General features: G+C 39.6%; 1 protein-coding gene across 6 annotated transcripts in view; it reads left to right on the top strand.

Annotated features, from left to right (window-relative positions):
• The window catches only part of RYK (receptor like tyrosine kinase), a 109,790-nt gene that overhangs the window by 32,353 nt on the left and 59,760 nt on the right, over positions 1 to 17,677 (top strand). For 4 of the 6 annotated variants that reach the window (XR_015132245.1, XM_086316136.1, XM_086316137.1 and 1 more), the window contains exons 3-6: positions 6,204 to 6,303; positions 8,214 to 8,348; positions 11,358 to 11,411; positions 14,915 to 15,059. Coding sequence is in view for 5 of the 6 variants with exons in the window: in XM_086316136.1 (XP_086172262.1) it covers positions 6,204 to 6,303; positions 8,214 to 8,348; positions 11,358 to 11,411; positions 14,915 to 15,059 (434 nt within the window). In the remaining variant the exon portion in view is untranslated. The remainder of the gene's footprint in view (positions 1 to 6,203; positions 6,304 to 8,213; positions 8,349 to 11,357; positions 11,412 to 14,914; positions 15,060 to 17,677) is intronic. The other 2 variants (XM_086316134.1, XM_086316133.1) reach the window with 1 other exon arrangement.

Raw genomic sequence — 17,677 nt, 5'->3', positions numbered from 1 at the left:
CTAGCCCTTTCTAGTTATCATCCCCAAGCAATCTAGCCACCTAACTCCCCTTCCATTGGCAACCACTGTTACCTGATTCTGATCTCCCCTTCTAAAGATAGTCTGTACATGGATAAGCATCTAGATATGTGAATGTGTGTGTGTGTGTGTATATATATGTGTATATATATATATATATATATATATTTGAAATGATAGTCATCAAGGGGGCAGGAGAGACATGATGAAGAGTTCTTCACCTGATCTTGTTAGCTCTGGGATGCAGTTAGGAACTTTCAGAAGGAGGGTCATGGCTCCTCGGCTCCAACACTTTGCAATTATTGCTTTTTAAGAATTACCAGAGGATGAGATACTTGCTTCCAAAGATCTTCAGTCTTCTTGGTATGTCACTTCATTGTAGATATTTTAACATTATCAAAGCTTCTGATAATAGTGTTCTGCAGTGACTGTTTTATCTTGCCAAATAGGTTTGTGGTCTTCTCAGAGACTGGAGCTGTGTCTTACTCTTGACATTGTATCACACTGCCTTAGACAGTGGTTGGTAAATATAATGGGTTAATTGCATTTCCAGATGGGGTAAGAACTCTGGTGTTGCTTTTCTTTCACAGTCCCCTTACTGGTGGTTTTAACAGATAATAAGTTTCTTCTGCATTCCAGAACATTCTCCAGTATCCAGGAAAAAACTTGCAGTTGCATCTGTTAAGTGTCAGATATTTTAGATAGCTGAAAGGCAAAAATATACCAAAAGGTAGCAGAATACTTACACTACTCAGTCCCATCCTATAAGCTGTTCTCTGGTTTCAGGAATTCATCATTGTCAGGAGGGTCTGCAGGGAACTTGTCCAGAGTTCCTACAGCAGCCCTGGGGGCCAGCCTGCTGTATCCCCTGCAGGGTGGGATTTCTGTGAGAAAGGCAGCACTTCTGATAATTTCAGAGAAATTGAAAGGCTGTTGGGCTTCAGGCAAAGTGCACTCACTTTAAATCTGTACTGGGTTCCAAGAGGAAGTGGCTTTACTCAGCAGCTGCCTATATGCAATTACCATTTGTTTCCAAGTAAGGGAAGATTACCAAAAATGTTTATTTCTTAGCTTATTCAAATATTTATATTTTTTTCTCATTTCTTTTCTGAAGTATTTTGGCTCATTCTTTGTTCTGATAAACAACTGATTTTCAGATTTTCTTTGTTCCAGTAGATTATAAATGTTAGCTTTAGAGCAGATCTGTTTCTTCAAAGGATTATTGGCTAGTGAGAGTCCATATAGATTGATGGCATGCCAAAATAGAAAAAACTGCCCTTTAATAATAAGCAGTTTCTAACCCCAGAAACTACAATTTAAAATTTTATATTCTGAAGATTCCTGAGGGAGAAGAGAACTGCTTTGGAATGCCTTTCATGTTTAGGCAGTCCCTCAAAAAGGGAGGCAGCAGAGGGCAGGCGTCGTGCCTTCACACTTTTTAGTGTTCCAGGCTGCTGCTGGCCAAAGGGTTGGGCTTCTCAGAAATCCTGCTCAACCCCTTCACCACATGCCTCTGATGCTACCCAGCTCCATTCACAAGCCCATTTCTCTACCTTCTGCCCTCACCCCCTGCCACACTGAGGCTCTCCAGTGCTGGTCTGGTCCCTGCCCTCAGACTACAATTAGGGCCTTTAACCTTGTTTGCAGTTCGCTCTGTCTACTGCCCCAGGGGTTCTGGTCCCTGGCTGGCTGTGCCTCTGCTTGCAATTATTGAGACCTAGAGTAAAGGAGACAGCAAGTGTGGGGAAGCATAGTAAATTTGGCTTTGAATCTACTATGTTTGAGAGCTGTAAGATTATTAGGCACATATGTCTAGTAAGTTATTGGGCATATGGGAGAGAATGAAGATGTAGGAGAGTGAGAGAGACGAGTTGATGATACAGGATCCCATTAGTGGTCTAGTGGGCTAAGGCTAGTATGCTGAGAGAAGGGTTTATCATTTGGAGAGGAGAATAAATCTCTCCTTGGGAGTGGAGTGCAAAGGAAGAGTGCTCTAACAGATCTGCCTGGAAAGTGAAAAGTGAAGTCGCTCAGTCGTGTCTGATGTTTTTCGACCCCATGGACTGTGGCCTACCAGGTTCCTCCGTCCATGGGATTTTCCAGGCAAGAATACTGGAGTGGGTTGCCAATGCCTTCTCCAGGAGATCTTCCTACATTGTAGGCAGACGCTTTACCATCTGAGCCACCAAATCTGCCTGGAGCTGAAAAGAAAGGGAGAAAGTTGGGGGGGGGTGCAGGTTCTTGTGTGCCAGGTGAAGGGGACAGGAGCATTGTCTGAGAGTAGGAAAGTAGGGTGGGCAGCAGGTGGTGAAGCTGTGAATCCCATGAGGTTTGGAGTGAGAAGACTAGGGAGAAGGGGCTGAGTAGGGAAGGGACTGCTGACCAGGATTAACGGCTTACCCTGAACATGGGGATCATCATTGTGTAAGAGCAGCTTTCTCTTCTGGTCTGTGGTTTCCCCCGGTTGTGCTGGGCAGCAGGGGTGGCGTGAGAGGTGGTCAGCGTTCTGATGGCAAAAAGACGGTGTTGGTAGCTAGTCTTCTCTGGGGCACAGTGTGGAAAGTGAAACCAGGTCCCTGGATGGATAGGCTGGAGAGAATGGAAATAACGTCACTGGCCATTACATCCCAGCTATGAGCACAGCCCTTGGTTTACAAATGTGCTTCATAAATGGTGGTTGAATCAAAGTGTTGGAAACAAAGAACTGGTTTTGTAGGAATCAGAGGTGGTAATGGGATCTTTGATAGAGTGGGATTTTTACATTTGTTTTGGTTATGAAGTAATTCTTCAGTACATAGGAATGCTGAATATTAATATCAAAGCCACCAGGAAGATGGCAGGAGACAAAGCGAGCCGAGTGCCACGGGCTCTGTAAAGTCCTTGTGTGACACTGATGATGATGGCGTGAGAAATAGCTCTTGTGAGTAGAAGCTGTGAGCTTCAGAGTACAGGGGCTTTTGCATGAGGAGGGGAAGAAGAGAAAGGACCTGAAGATCCTGAAGGAATGCTGACCCTGCTGTGCCCTGAGGGTTGAGGGTTACAGGGACCAAATGATAAAAAAGCCGGGCTGGAGGAAAAGGCAGGGAAGACACTTGGGAAGAGGCCGACAGTGTGAGAGTCTATTTAGTCTAGTGGGGTTCCCAATAGGGGACAATACAGAGGGCTGCAGGATTGTCTTGGCAGGGCACAGGAAGGCTTGTGTCAGAATCTTGGAGGTCAGGAGCAGGCTGGCCAATATGGGGAAGTGCAGTGGGGCATAGTGTGGCGACCCTGGAATGACTGCTGATGCTACTGGGGTCGGCGTTTATCAGAGGGGACCTGTACCCAACTGACAGTTAGGTGTGTCAGTTAATTATTTTACTTGATCCTCAGCAGTAGCAGCATTTTATAAAAACTGAAACTTGGGAAAAGTTAGTAAATTATCTGATGGTCACACAGTCTCATGGTTCCAGTCCAGTTCTTGCTGACTGTGCTGAATTTTTTTTTCAGGCAGTTGCCTTTCATGTATTGCTTTGTTTAGAGATAGCATGGATATAGGAATATAGTCAATGCATTTTCTTAATATTAGTAAGTATTGCTGGAAAGCCTGCTCATTCTTGGCCCACAGTTGCTGGGCTGTGGCTCTCTCACACCCCCTGGTGGCAGTGACTAAGTATTGCAGCATGCTAAGGTGAGAGGGAACACTTCTAGCCAAGGAACCACCAAGTCACTGATGTGCAGCAGCGAGAGCATTTCCTTTGTTATGAACATGGCACTTAACAAATACAACTTTTAACAATTGTTTGTATATCTATCTTAACTGTAAAGCAGTGCTTTAATACTTGCATATCCCTATAGCGTTCTGGGTACACCTGAATGGCCCAGTACCCTGATGCTGGGAAAGAAGGCAGGAGGAGAAGGGGACAGCAGAGGACAAGATGGTCGGATGGCATCACTAACTCAGTGGACATGAGTTTGAGCAAGCTCTGGGAGATGGTGAAGGATAGGGAAGCTTGGCATGCTGCAGTCCATGGGGTCACAAAGAGCTGGACACGACTGAGCAGCTGAACAACAGCAACAATAGTGTTCTGGAACTTTCAAGTAAAGTGTGAAAAGGGGAACCGAGAGAGGGAGCTATAGTCATTGGATTGATCCCTTCTCATCTGTGGGTTAAACACCTCCTGACTCAGTCAGTGCCCAGGTGTCCACCCTTTCTCTCACACTCTGGGATGCTCCTCTGTCCCTGTTTTCTTTCATCTTTGTTATGTCCTATTTGTTGGTTTTTTCCATTAGCATGTACCACATTTGAGTATCTCCCATTGAAAAAAGAAGAAAGATAGGCTTTGAAGTCTATTCTGCCATTACCTAGTTACATTCTTTCTAGTTAAGTTTCTTGAAGAATGGTTTCTTGAACCTCTTTCCCACTACTGTTTTCCTAACCCTCTGCCCTTTGGCTTCTGCCAATCCCAGCCTTCGCTGGAAGGCCTTGTGACCACTGAATGGGAGAGGGGTGCCCTTCTCATTGAGTCCCAAGGACAGGACAAAGAATACCGGGAAATATAAGGCCTTGTTGAGGGTCTTGAAGATGGCATCCATTCTGAATTTCAGATATTACTTTGCAGGTTGAGCTGTTTCTTTCATGAACATCTTGCTAGCAAAAGGGGTGTGTTTGATGTTTGATATTGATTGATGCTGATTGGTTCTATTAAGCCACCTATAGAGGCCAGGTGTTGATAGAGAATATTGGTGTTCCAGGGACATTTTTCTAGTCATCTTTCTTCCTTTCTGGATTCTGAATCACTTGAGATCCAGAGATTAGATGGACATCCAAACATTAACTCTGTTAGTGGTGAAAGCTGGACCAGAGAATGTAGCATAGATATTTTATGAGAAATTTGTACTTTGGAATCTACTTGTGAGGTGAGTGGATCTGATGTAGATCAGACCTTCATCTGCCAGCACATACAGGCCCTCAGAGCTTGGCTTTTATCAGCTAGAGAAGACATTGGTGACTAGTCATGGTCTGTAAATAATACATCTCAACTCCTTGGCTCTTCATATCTATCTGCCTCTCTAGGGCTTCTCTGTCAGTGACTGTGATCCTCAGCAGAATTCTGAATCCTAGATGGCAGGTTGTATAGGAGTGGTGGTACTGTTCTGGGCATGAAATAGAGGGTGGCTTACTGGACTGAATGTTTATTCAATTGAAAATTCCCAGGAACAAATGAACAAGCATAACAAAACAGAAACAGAGTCATAAATATAGAGAACAAGCAGGTGCGTACCAGAGGAGGGGATGGGGAAAGAGATAGGTGAGGGAAATTAAGAGGTGCAAACTTCAGTAGCAAAATTAAAGAGTCAAGGGTATGAAATTTACAGGGTGGAGGGTATAATCAATAACTAAATAATATGATCTTTGTGATGACATATCATAACTACTTATTGTGATCATTTTGAAATGTATAGAAAAAAAATCACTGTTGTATAACAGGAACTAACATAGTGTTGTAGGTCAGTTATACTTCAAAAACAAACAAACGTACAAACAAACTCATAGAAAAAGAGATGAGATCAGATTTGGTTACCAGAGGGGGAGGAGGGGAATTGGATGAAAATAATGAAAAGATACTACAGATTTCCAGTTATAAGGTAGGAATACAATGTACAAGCTGATAAATATAATCAACTGCTGTATGCTATGTATGAATGTTGTTAAGAGAGTAAATCCTGAGTTCTCATCACAAGGAAAAATTTTTTTCTATTTCTTTAATTTTGTATCTATATGAGATGATAGATGTTCACTAAACTTGAAGCATTTCATCATGTATGTAAGTCATTATGCTGAAACCATTTTATACAGTGATACATGTCAATTATATCTCAATAAAACTGGAATAAACAAATAAAACACATCCCCTCGGCAGTCATCTAATAAGTCATTTAAGAAGCAGCACAGTTTGGTGGGGAAAAGTCTTAGACCCAGCAGATCTGGATTCTCACTCTGGCTGCTTTGTGTATATTAGACTTCCCTGGCTTGGTGTCTTTGACTGTTAAAATAAAGGAACATTCCTAAGACTGTTTCTGACAACTTGGACTTTTAAAAATATAGCTAGATTATTTGTTAATGACCAAAATCAGTGTGGTCAAGCTATACTAAGCCCTGTCTGTTATCACAGGTCCAGTTTGTTTATTTCCCCATATTATAGGTTGAATATAAGCTGGGATTCCAAGTAGACAATTTTGTGGCTATGGACATGCCCCAGGTCAACATTTCTGCTCAGGGGGAAGTTCCACGCACTTTATCAGGTGAGTCTCAGTGACAGAGTTTAATATGCTGTTTTTAACTGTATCCCCTGTACCTGGAGAAGGGCGTGGCAATCCACTCCAGCATTCTTGCTTGGAGAATGTCATGAACAGAGGAGCCTAGCAGGCTACAGTCCATGGGGTCACACAAGAATTGGATACGACTGAAGCAACCTAGCACGAACGCACACACCCATACCTTTAAAGAACATAGGTATAAGATGCAGAAGTTCTTTAACAAGTGATTTTTGTAAATAAGGATTATTTGGACTTTTTAAACAGTTTCTTCTTTCCCATCCCCTCTAGAATGATGCGCACTCAGCTCTTTTGTCTCCTTTTATGCATTGTTGGCCCTGACTCGAGTCCCTTTGTCTGATCCTGTTTTTCTTCCATTAGTTCCCACACTGCAGCCTGGATGATCGCTTCCTCAGTGCCCCACCCTCATCTGTGGAGTACCTTCCGGATTCCCCAGCTGGTGTGCTGTGTTTAGCGTCTGCCCCTGCCTATCTGTCTAGCCTGTTGCTAGATCTGCCCCTGTGCTCCAGCAGTGCCAGGCTGCATGTGATTCTGAGCCAAGCCTTGCCCATGCTGATCTCTGTGTTTAAACCATCTTTTCATCTTTCCTGCATCTGAATTTCTGTTCATATTAAATATTCTGCAAGACTCAAAGTCTTTACTCTTTTTTTTCTGCCTCCTCTCCCTCCATGTGTTATCTCTTTCTATTCTTCCTGCCCTGTAAGATCTTTTATTTAACCGTTTAAAATTGATCACATTATTTTGTAATTCTTTGTCCTTGTCTGTACTGCTAGCCTGTGGCCACCTGAGGGCAGGAGCTGTCTGTTTCAGCTGTCTACCCTTGGTGCCTAGTAACGTCTGAATAGGTTGGGCTCTCAGGACACGTCTGAGTAAATGATATGTATCATGTTTATACCAGTTTGTTTTGAGCCAGTCTTTTGAGAAGGCCTCCTGAAGATGTGAGATATAAAGAAAGTGAAAAGTTTTAAAACTTGAAAGTATAAGCCCCAGTGTTATGAAACTTTCTTAACTCACTGTTACTAGTAGCATACGTTAATCTAAGCTTTAAGAAAATATGAGAAGGCTGATTACTTTTTATGGGCTAGTAAAGAAATTCAGAAATGCCCATATTGTTCATACGCTGATACCGATGGTAGAATGATGCATTCTAAATTTGTAGAAAGAGTCTTAAACTGAAAGATTGAAAAAAAAAATGCATGAAAGTCTGTTATCCCATTGCTGCAGTAATTAATTAAAACAGTTTTTGCTTGGAAAGGTTTTTTTTTTTTTTAATGCATAGGTGAGAATTTATCAGTTTCCTTTACAGCTTTATATTTAATCTCTTCCTTAACAACAATACACAATTGCTTTTTGATGGTGAAATTGTCTTTCGTTTTTATCAAGTAATTTTTGTTGTTACTGTTGGTGATTGTGCCTGGTAAGATAGTGGAGTTTGCCTTATGGTTTTGTATCTTTACTATATAGTAATAAGAGAATTTAGGAGACAGATTGGTGTATTAAAAATCATACATTAAAAATGTATTAAAAATTCATTTTGATATTTGGCAAAACTAATACAATTATGTAAAGTTTAAAAATAAAATAAAATTTAAAAAAATTAAAAAAAAAAATGAAACAAGAAAAAAAAATCATGAGCAAATTTGAAAATAATTCTCTTCCTTTGTCTTGATTTGTTCTTTAATGCTGACTTTTATAGTACTTTATATTTAAAGCTGTGTAGTCTAAAAATAAATTCTCTGAAAGTTTTTGCTTAGTATTTTATGTAAATGTATTATTTTTTAGTTTTATTGCAATAGAAATAAATTCTAAATTATGGGACATTAATGTTGATTTTTAGAACATTTACATATTTTTTCTTATTTATTTTTTTTTAACAGTGTTTCGGGTCGAGCTTTCCTGTACTGGCAAAGTAGATTCTGAGGTTATGATACTCATGCAGCTCAACTTGACAGTAAATTCTTCAAAAAACTTTACAGTCTTAAATTTTAAACGAAGGAAAATGTGCTATAAAAGTAAGAAATTTATTTACTAAAGTATGTATTTTATATAGATGTGAGAAGATCAAAAATAGATTTTGTCATCTTTTTACAGATTTGTGTTCCAATCTTGACTATAGTTGCAAGTATGAAAAGAGCACTAACTGATGAAATTCTGAAATAATCACCATGATAGCTTCTAGCTAGGAATCTTATTTAGGCCCCACTCAGTCCCTGCTTTCTCAAAATTTTTGTCAGAATTGGTAAGAATGTTTTCCCTTAGAATGTGAAATAGCACTGATGGCCGATCAGGCCGAAGAGGTAAAGAAATCACGGACTTTAGATAGGGGCCCCTGAGTAATGGGGTGTTAACTATGTTTCCTTTATGAATTACTTTTATATAGAAACATTGCCCTGGGCCCAGAAAAATGTGTTATAACTCTACCCTTGGTGGGGTATTGGAATAGGTTTCCTTTTATTAACCTAAGTTTCAGGTGTTTTTTTTTTTTTTTTTCATCTATAAAATGGTCTAATAACCTGTTTTAAGAGGTAGGTGGGTTGATTTTAGATTAATCTACTATCATGAAACTTAAAATACTATATGTGGATACTTACTAATATTTGGTAGTTTTGGCTTTGAATAATCTGTTACTCAAGAAATTGCAGCAGATGTGAAAGAGCTTCAGCACACGAGTTCATAGAGCAAGAATTTTAGAATTCTTCTTAAAGGTTATCTAATCCAACCCACTCACTTTAAGTTCCGTAGAGATTAAAGTGGCCGGAATTTACCCATCACAGTGGTGGAGCTGGTTAGTATGTAAGGTAGAAAAAAAAAATACTAAAGAAAACTTGCTGAGTTTGGGTTTTGCTGAGTGACAGCCATGTTCCAAGTGCTTTACAAACACATTTAAACCCATTTAATGCTTATAGCAGCCTGAGGCAGTAGCTTCTCTCATTATCTCCAGTTTCTAAGGAGGAAGCTGAGGCTCAGAGAGTTCAACCAACTTGCCAAGGCCGGATAACTAAGTGGTGGAGCTGGGTTGCAAACCTGTGCTTTTGCTTCATTGTCAAACTGTCTCTTAACACATTTCCTAGTCAGGGTTACTGCTGAGTGTTATGAGAACACCTGAGGCCAGCATTAAAATGGCTAATGTCCAGATATGTGCCAGCAAAAAAGTGGTACTGCATTAGAATGGGCATTTTTTTTAGCTCTCATTTAATCTTTTAATTCAGAGTAAACAATTGCTCTCTCTCTATATTTTCCCCAGTTTTATTGAGATATAAATGACACATATCACTGTATAAGTTTAAGGTGACAGTGTAATGGTTTGATTTTCATACATTGTGAAATGATTATCACAGTAAGTTTACTTAGCAGCCATCATTTCATGTGGGCTTCCCCAGTGGCTCAGATGGTAAAGAATCTGCCTGCAGTACAGGAGACCCAGGTTCGATCCCTGGGTCAGGAGGATCCTTGGAGAAGGAAATGGCAACCCACTCCAGTATCCTTGCTTGGAAAATCCCATGGACGGAGGAACCTGGCAGGCTATAGTCCATGGGGTTGCAAACACAACTGAGCGACTTTACTTCATCATTTCATGTAGTTAACAACAGATCGAGAAAGCAAAAAAAGAAATTTTTTCCATGAGATGAGAATTTAATAAATTAGGATTTACTCTCTCAACAACTCTCACATAATCATACAGTTAACATATAGTGTTGAATAACACATAATGTATGCCATGCATACATTATATCTGTAGTAATTATCTTGTAACTGGAAGTTTGTACCATTTGACTACCTCCTCTGGGTCCTCCTCTTTCCTCATACCCGGCCTCTGATAATATCAAATCTAATCTCTTCTCTTATGATTAAAAAAGAAATTAATTCTTGGATTCTGAAAACATAAGTGAGATCATGGAGTATCTCATAGTCTTTCTCTGTCTGACGTATTTCACTTAGCATAAGGCCCCAAAGTCTACCTGGTTGCTACAAATGGTAGGATTTTCTTATTTTTTTATTTTATTGTGTGTGTGTGTGTATTTTCACCACTTCTTTATCCAGAATAGACATTTTTGTAATGAAAAGTTAGCCCCATTTTAGCTTTAGTGTTTTGGTACATTTGTCAGTTCTTGCATATCCAGTTACACACTTACTTTCATGTAATTTTAAAGCCAAAGTGGACTTTAGATACAGAGTGCAGAGCAGGTGGCTCCTGGTCCCTAAGGAGGTGGCGCTGCCTGTACAATGGCGCTTCAACTGTTAGTGCTTAAAGGCGGAATGACGGCCAAGTGTGATGGAGTCTGCGGAGCACACCAGTGCTAGTGCCCACTGAGGTTTAATGCTCAGCTGATGTTCAGAATGATCTCATACCCTCTCCATTTGCTTTATTATGTACATGAAAACTGACCATTGATGTAGTTTTCTATTCTGTTTTAGACTTAATATTGAACCAGTCTCTTTTTTTGGTGGTTGTACTTCTGGCCACCCTAATCTTCCAGTTCACATTCATGATTCTTTAGTATGTGATCTTAATATATTTATTTATATGGTTTTCAAGCTTAGTACTGTTTGAAAAGTGTCTGCAACAGAAAACATGCATGTACTGTATTGAATATTAATTGGTGGTACGGGCAAGAAAAGTGTCCTTTATCATACGAGGATGGAAACTATTGGTTCAGTCAAGTTTCATCAGTCTGAAACTCCTCAGTGCCTTTATACTCTGCTAATGTGTACTGTTAGCCTCCACAGAGGTTATAGTATGTAGGTTTTCCTAGACTTCTTGACCACAGAAACCCTTTTTGAGTGAGTAACTGTAATTGGCTAATATAGGCATAGACTGTTGATTGATGAGTATAGTGATGATTATCAGAATAGTAATGTAGCATTTACCATTTTGCAACACATACCTTGTTACTTAGTTTAGGCAGTGTTCTTTTAGAATATAAAACTGTTAGAAAAAATTCAGAAAATTTAATTACAATATATAAGGATTTTCATGGAAAATAATTTTTAAAGCATCTTTTATCTCCTTTTAAATTCAGAACTTGAAGAAGTAAAAACTTCAGCCTTGGACAAAAACACTAGCAGAACTATTTGTAAGTGTTACTGTATTATCTTTTTCCATCATTAGGGATGAAAAATAATTGATTGCAAATAGACTTGATTTCATGAAGCTTAGAGGTTTTGTGGTTTCCAATTTTCCAAAAGATTAAGTGATGCCATGCTACTTAACTGATGTTTTGTAGAATGGTATATTTAGATGAAACTATTTGAATATTGAAAATTTTATAAAGTAAAATTCTAAAAAACTTTTATAAGCAAGAATTTATATTATCATTTCAAGTGGCCATAATTAAAGTATAAATGTGAAATATGTGTAAGATCTTCATCTGTTTAACAGAAAGTTAGAAAATCTAATTCATGGCCTGGATGCAGCTCTTGGCTAGTTTCATTCAGCTGAAAATACAAGCTGAAAGATCCACAGCTTTGTTGTTTTCTGTTGTTTAAACCTACAGAGCAGAAACTCAACATAGGTTTTTATTTTTTGGTAATGGTTCTGTAAGATTGTATAACTTAGACTTCTTTTTCCTTTTCTGATACGGATGCATCATTAAGTCTTACTCTTCCTGAAGCCGTTTTAATGGCAGCATCTTAAAATGTTATTAGATTCTCTTTATGGAAGTAAACTAAAAAAAAATTGGGGAAGAGAAATTCAGAAATAGAGAAATCAAGGGAATGTTTTGATCAACCCCCATGTGACCATCACCCTCCTTAGGAATCATCAACATTTACCAGTCCTGTACTGTTGATGCCTTCCTCTTTCAGACAGGTGGTAGGTAGGGAAGGGTAGAATTTTTTAAAGCACATCCTAGGCATCATGCCATTTCACCTATAAATGTTTCAGTGTAAAGAACTTTTTAGAAGTCATTAGTAAACAAGCCACAATCATCCAACACCTCTTTACTTGTATTTGATTTATCACATGTAACAAAACTAACTCCTTAATGTCTTCTAATAGCGAATCCATGTTCCCATTAACCTGATTGTCTCAAAGCTGTCTGTGTATAGTTTCTTCCCTGAATCAGGATCCAAATGAAGCAAACTTACACTGTATGTGGTTGGCATGTATTAATCAGAAACCACCCCTTTCCCTTCACTGTCATTTATTTGTTGAAGAAATTGACTCATTTGTCTCATAGAATTTTCCACATCTGCATTTTAATGGTGCCATTTAACATGTTTTTCTCTCTTCTAAACTGGTAGTTAGATTTTGTACTTGGTTAAATTGAATAGTTCTGGGTATTTCAAAGTATACCTTTTTTAAAGAGAAAATAATATGAGATTTATCTGCCTTTTAAAAATATTTCATTTGAATTTGTCTTTGAGAAGAAATTAAACTATTTTTTAAAATATCACTGCTCCCCAAGCTTACTTTTAAAATTCTGGTGATTTTATCCATTCCTTTTATGCTTAGGATTATTATTTCTGACAAGGAGAATAGAGTGTTGATTATCCTTGGTCTCTTCCTTGCTCCCTCTCTCCTCCCTTCCCTTTCTTTGTTTTCACCTACCTAACATTTACACTATGACACGCGAGGTGGTATGATTGAGGCAGAAGATTAAACCTTGAATGAAACAGACTTTGTAAGCCCCCTGGGGCTTCTAATGCACCAGAGGAAATGGATAGGCATAAGCAGTGATAACAATATCCTGTGGCAAGCTGTGGCATGGCAAGCACAGGTGCTTTGGGACCCTGAGGAGAAGGGTGTGTAACCTCCTGTGAGGAAATGCGGGCAGCTTCCTGAGGAAAAGTGGCATCTCATCTGAGACCGAAGGGTAACCAGGTGGTAGCAGATGACATGTCAATGAGGGAATGGGCACAGTGCATACACTAGTCTGGAATTAAAGGTAATCAGGCAGGGTGCATCTGGGCATGTGCCCAGCAGAGTGGTGTCCTCTCCTCTGCCCTGGAATGTGCTGAGATGGATGCTGCCAACATCAACCTTTGGGACCTTCCTTTCCCAGCCCTTGAAGTTGAATGACCCCTAGCATTCTTAAGGAAAGTCCTGCTTTCATTCAGGCTGCAGGTCAAGTATAGCTGTTCTAAAAGCCATTTGGTCTGTCTACATCAGTCTGTGCTGGTTCATTATTTGTTGATTCAAAGTTTAAATTTTAGAAAGCAATCTTAAAAAAAGTTTTTGAAAGCTGTCGCTTTTATATCTTTTGTCGTGATGTATTCCCATAACTCTGCATTTGCATATCTGTCAGTTTGACATCTCCACATAGACATGTACAGGTGCTCTTGGACAAAACAAAACTCTTAATTCTCTCTTTCCCCAACCTGCTTCTTTTTCCTCTTTATAAAGGTACCTTTTCCACCTAATTCTTTAAGCCAAAGCTTTGATTCCTCTTTTTCTTCCTATTCTGGCATAATCCCTTTAGCAAACTCTGTTGACTCTGCTTCCCAGTCCATGAACTTCTTACCTTCCCCATAACATCCTTGTCCAAGCCATGGCTGTTTCTTTCTTGGCGTGTTCTTACTTCTGCTCTTGCTCCTCCCCACAGTGTTCTTTATAGCATGCAGAGTCATCTTTGGTGTTTTTTTTTTGGAGTATCGTTATGTGTGCCATTCCTTTGCTTGAAGGCTTGCAGTGACTTCCCGTATCATTAGGATAAAACTCAGATTCTTCAGTAGAATGCTGATGTGAGTACTCATTAATCTTCAGTTACCCAGTTCCAGTTACATCGTTTGTATTTCTGTTTCTCTGTCTTCCATTCTGCTTGCTCTTATCGTGTGGATCTTTGGTTCTGTGTCTTTCTCTGTTGCTCCTGTGTGTATGTGTGCACATGTATCTCTGTGTCTTTAAATTATTTCTCTGTTGCTGAGGCTTTCTTTTTGAGTAACATTAAGATGAATATTATTTCATGAGTAGAGTCTTGTTTTCCTGCTTTTATTTTTAAAAACAGATAAGCAAAATGATTTCTTTTAACTCTCAAGAGAAAACGATGAAAAATGTTTGTTTTACCTCATGGGTTGCTCTGCTGTATATTCCTCCCCCTTTGGGGAGTGGTGATTGGCAAAATAGATGTCTTATCTCTCACACCAGAAGCCACTGTTGAGGAAGGGTCTGTAGAGCTTGCTGTCCAGTATGGTAATTACTAGCCATATGTGACTATTTAAATTAATGAAAATGAAATAGAATTAAAACTTCAGTTCTTTCATTGTACTAGCTACGTTTCAAGTGCTTAATAGCCACAGGTGGCCAGTGGCTACTGTACTGCATGGCATGCTGCAGAGCATTTCCCTGTTGGACAGCATGACTATAGATAGATGGTTTATTATGTGTATGCCACTTGTGAATTGTACTAATTAACCAAAAGTTCTATTTAAAGACACTTTTTTAAACTACACAAAAACCCTTCTTAAATTGTATGAATTTATAGCAACACACTACTGGTAACCGATCTTATCAAAAAAAGGACACGTGAAATGAAGATCTCTTTTACAAAGAACAGGATACTCATTGTGTATATTGGGTTACAAAACAATTGATGACATTTGTTTCAAAAGCTTAATGTGCTATTCATTTTTATTTCAGATGATCCTGTACATGCAGCTCCAACCACTTCTACGCGTGTGTTTTATATCAGCGTAGGGGTTTGCTGTGCAGTAATATTTCTTGTAGCAATAATATTAGCTGTTTTGCACCTTCATAGTATGAAAAGGATTGAACTGGATGACAGGTATCGTACATCTTTGGGGAAAGGAAAAAAATAAAAGCAGTTATTTGCATATACATGGGAGCCTACCCACACCCATGCTCAGCGGTGCACAGTGGTGCAGGGGAAGAAGGGGAGAGTGATTAAGCCCTGGCCAAATGAAAAATACCATCTTTGTGTTTCTCTGTAGTTTTTTTAAAAAAATTTGTGAAGTCATAAATTACAGTTTTATTATTTGGTGAAAAAGTAGAGATCAGTTTTTTTTCTATCCCCTTTGACATGACTGTCTTCTAGACTTCTAGTGCCTTTTTGAAATAGCCCTGCTTTTTCCTCCTCTCTTGTCCCTCCATCGTTATCGGTCCATTCATCCATTCATCAATCCAGTTTATTAACATTTATTGAGAACCTGCTATGATTTAAATAATTAGTTCTCAACCTGGTTGCCTATTAGAGTCATGGGTAAACTTTTAAAATATATCAATACCCCTTCCAAAAATTCTGATGTTATTGGTCTAGGGTGGTGTTTGGGCATTCAGTATTTTTTTTTATTAAAGCTTCCCTGGTGACTCTAATGTGTAGCGTTTGAGATACACTGGTAGATATTATGCTAAGTGCTAGGAATAAAAAAATAATGATGTACTATCATGGCTTCGTATTTAATCTTTGACATTAACCATATTTATAAAAGTTTATAAATTTGATGATATGTATTATAGTGTGGGAATATAGCAGCTTGTCCCAGCCTGGGTGAGTCAGGATGACTAGAAGTACATTGTAGACAGGATAGGGTGAGAGGTAGAGATGAAATGATAGATGAGTTTGTTTTCCTAGCCCACAGTTCTCGTTTCCCTCCTTAGTGATTCCCGCTTGCTGACTGAAGACAGTCTCAGCTTCGTGACTTGGCTTTCAAGGTGTCTTCCTTTCAAGTGTAGAGATAAGCACCCCTTCCTCTTTGAACTTGCCTCTTATGCTCCAGTCAAATAATTACTTGTTCCTCACCTTTGCTCTACTCTTTGCCCTCCAGGACTTTTGTTCATGCCTTCTTTTGTTCCCTATATTTGCCATGGATTCAAACCCTCTCCATTCTTCACATCTCAACTCCGTTGCCATCTCTTTCATGAAGTCTTTTTTAAGCCCCCCAGCCATCAGTTTCTCCCTCCTCTTTTTGTCTCTCTTTCCTTCCCTGTTTCTCATTTCTCTCTGTTTGGTAGCAATTACTGTACCTTTTCTTATGTACTTGTCTTTCCTGCTCGAATGTAAGCTTTTTCCAGTTGGGAAGCATTGCATTTTACTGCTGACTGCCCAGTCCTATGTGGTGTCACACATATAGTGGGTAAGCATATGTCCGGCAGAAACAGCACAAGGGAATGGGGGAGGCTGGTTGGATTAATTCCTGCCCCTAAGTATTCTCTGTCCCCTCTGTTACACTTTTTTTATCTGAGCAGAGAAAGAAGAGAAAGGAGGTCAGAGTAAGAAAAGAAACACATGGGTGAGGTGTTTCAGAATATGTTTTGTGTGTATGATTGTGTTCATTAGATTTGGGTTTTGTAGAGAAGAGCTAAGGAGGTCGTGAGGTAACAGGAACATTTTGATGGAACTCTCTCGAGAGGATATGGCAGAGTTAAAGGTGACTGGGAGGCATAGCATTTCAGAGTTAGTCTTGACAAACACATTGTTTTTGAGGGTTTGCTTGTGTGTGAGGGCTCTGAACCATGTACAATCAGGTCAGAGTTGTACAAAAACTTAAGAATTTGTGGGGCGTATACCTTTGCTGCTGAAATAATTCATTACCACCCATTAATTGGTGTTCCAGTTCTCTCTAGTTTTTTGACAAAGATTTCCAAACGATGCCTGATGAGAAGCATCTTTCATCATCACTTGTTTTCAGGGGATAGCCTAGTGGTTAAGAGCACGGACTGGAGCTAGCGCACCTCTGAATTCTGGTTGTGCTGCTTGCTAACTTTGTGGCCCAGAGGAGGTTTTGTAGCCTCTTTATGTCTTGGTTCTCCTTATCTCTAAAGCAGAGATGATCATGGCACATACTTAGTAAGCATGTTGTTAAGTTCTAGTGAAATAAAACTGTAGGCTCTTAGAACAAGCCCTGCATTATGGTAAGTGCCATTATTAGGCTTTTTCTTTTCAGAAAGTTGCAGTGCTGGTAGTAATGGATTGATTTCTTCTTCAACTCTTGCCTGTTCTACTGCTGCTGCTAAGTTGCTTCAGTCGTGTCCGACTCTGTGCGACCCCATAGACGGCAGCCCACCAGGCTCCCCCATCCCTGGGATTCTCCAGGCAAGAATACTGGAGTGGGTTGCCATTTCCTTCTCCAATGCATGAAAGTGAAGTTGCTCAGTCGTGTCCAACTCCTAGCGACCCCATGGACTGCGGCCTACCAGGCTCCTCCATCCATGGGATTTTCCAGGCAAGAGTACTGGAGTGGGGTGCCATTGCCTTCTCTGCCTTTTCTACTAGCTTTTACTTACTACTTGACAGCAAGCTAATAGTGGGGACTAGAAAGTTCCCATGTAATAATCTAATAGTGTTTGAGGCGCTTGCTTCTTCTCTTTGCACTGGGGCCTGTGAGATAACAGTGACTACCGCTTCATCAGGGGCTGTCTGCTAGTACTGCACCAGGCTCTGTA

This window comes from Bos grunniens, chromosome 1 (assembly GCF_055505025.1).
Source record: "Bos grunniens cultivar Pamir isolate PY7600 chromosome 1, Bosgru_T2T1.0, whole genome shotgun sequence".
Taxonomy (NCBI): domain Eukaryota; kingdom Metazoa; phylum Chordata; class Mammalia; order Artiodactyla; family Bovidae; genus Bos; species Bos grunniens.
This window is presented reverse-complemented; position numbering and strand designations above follow the sequence as displayed.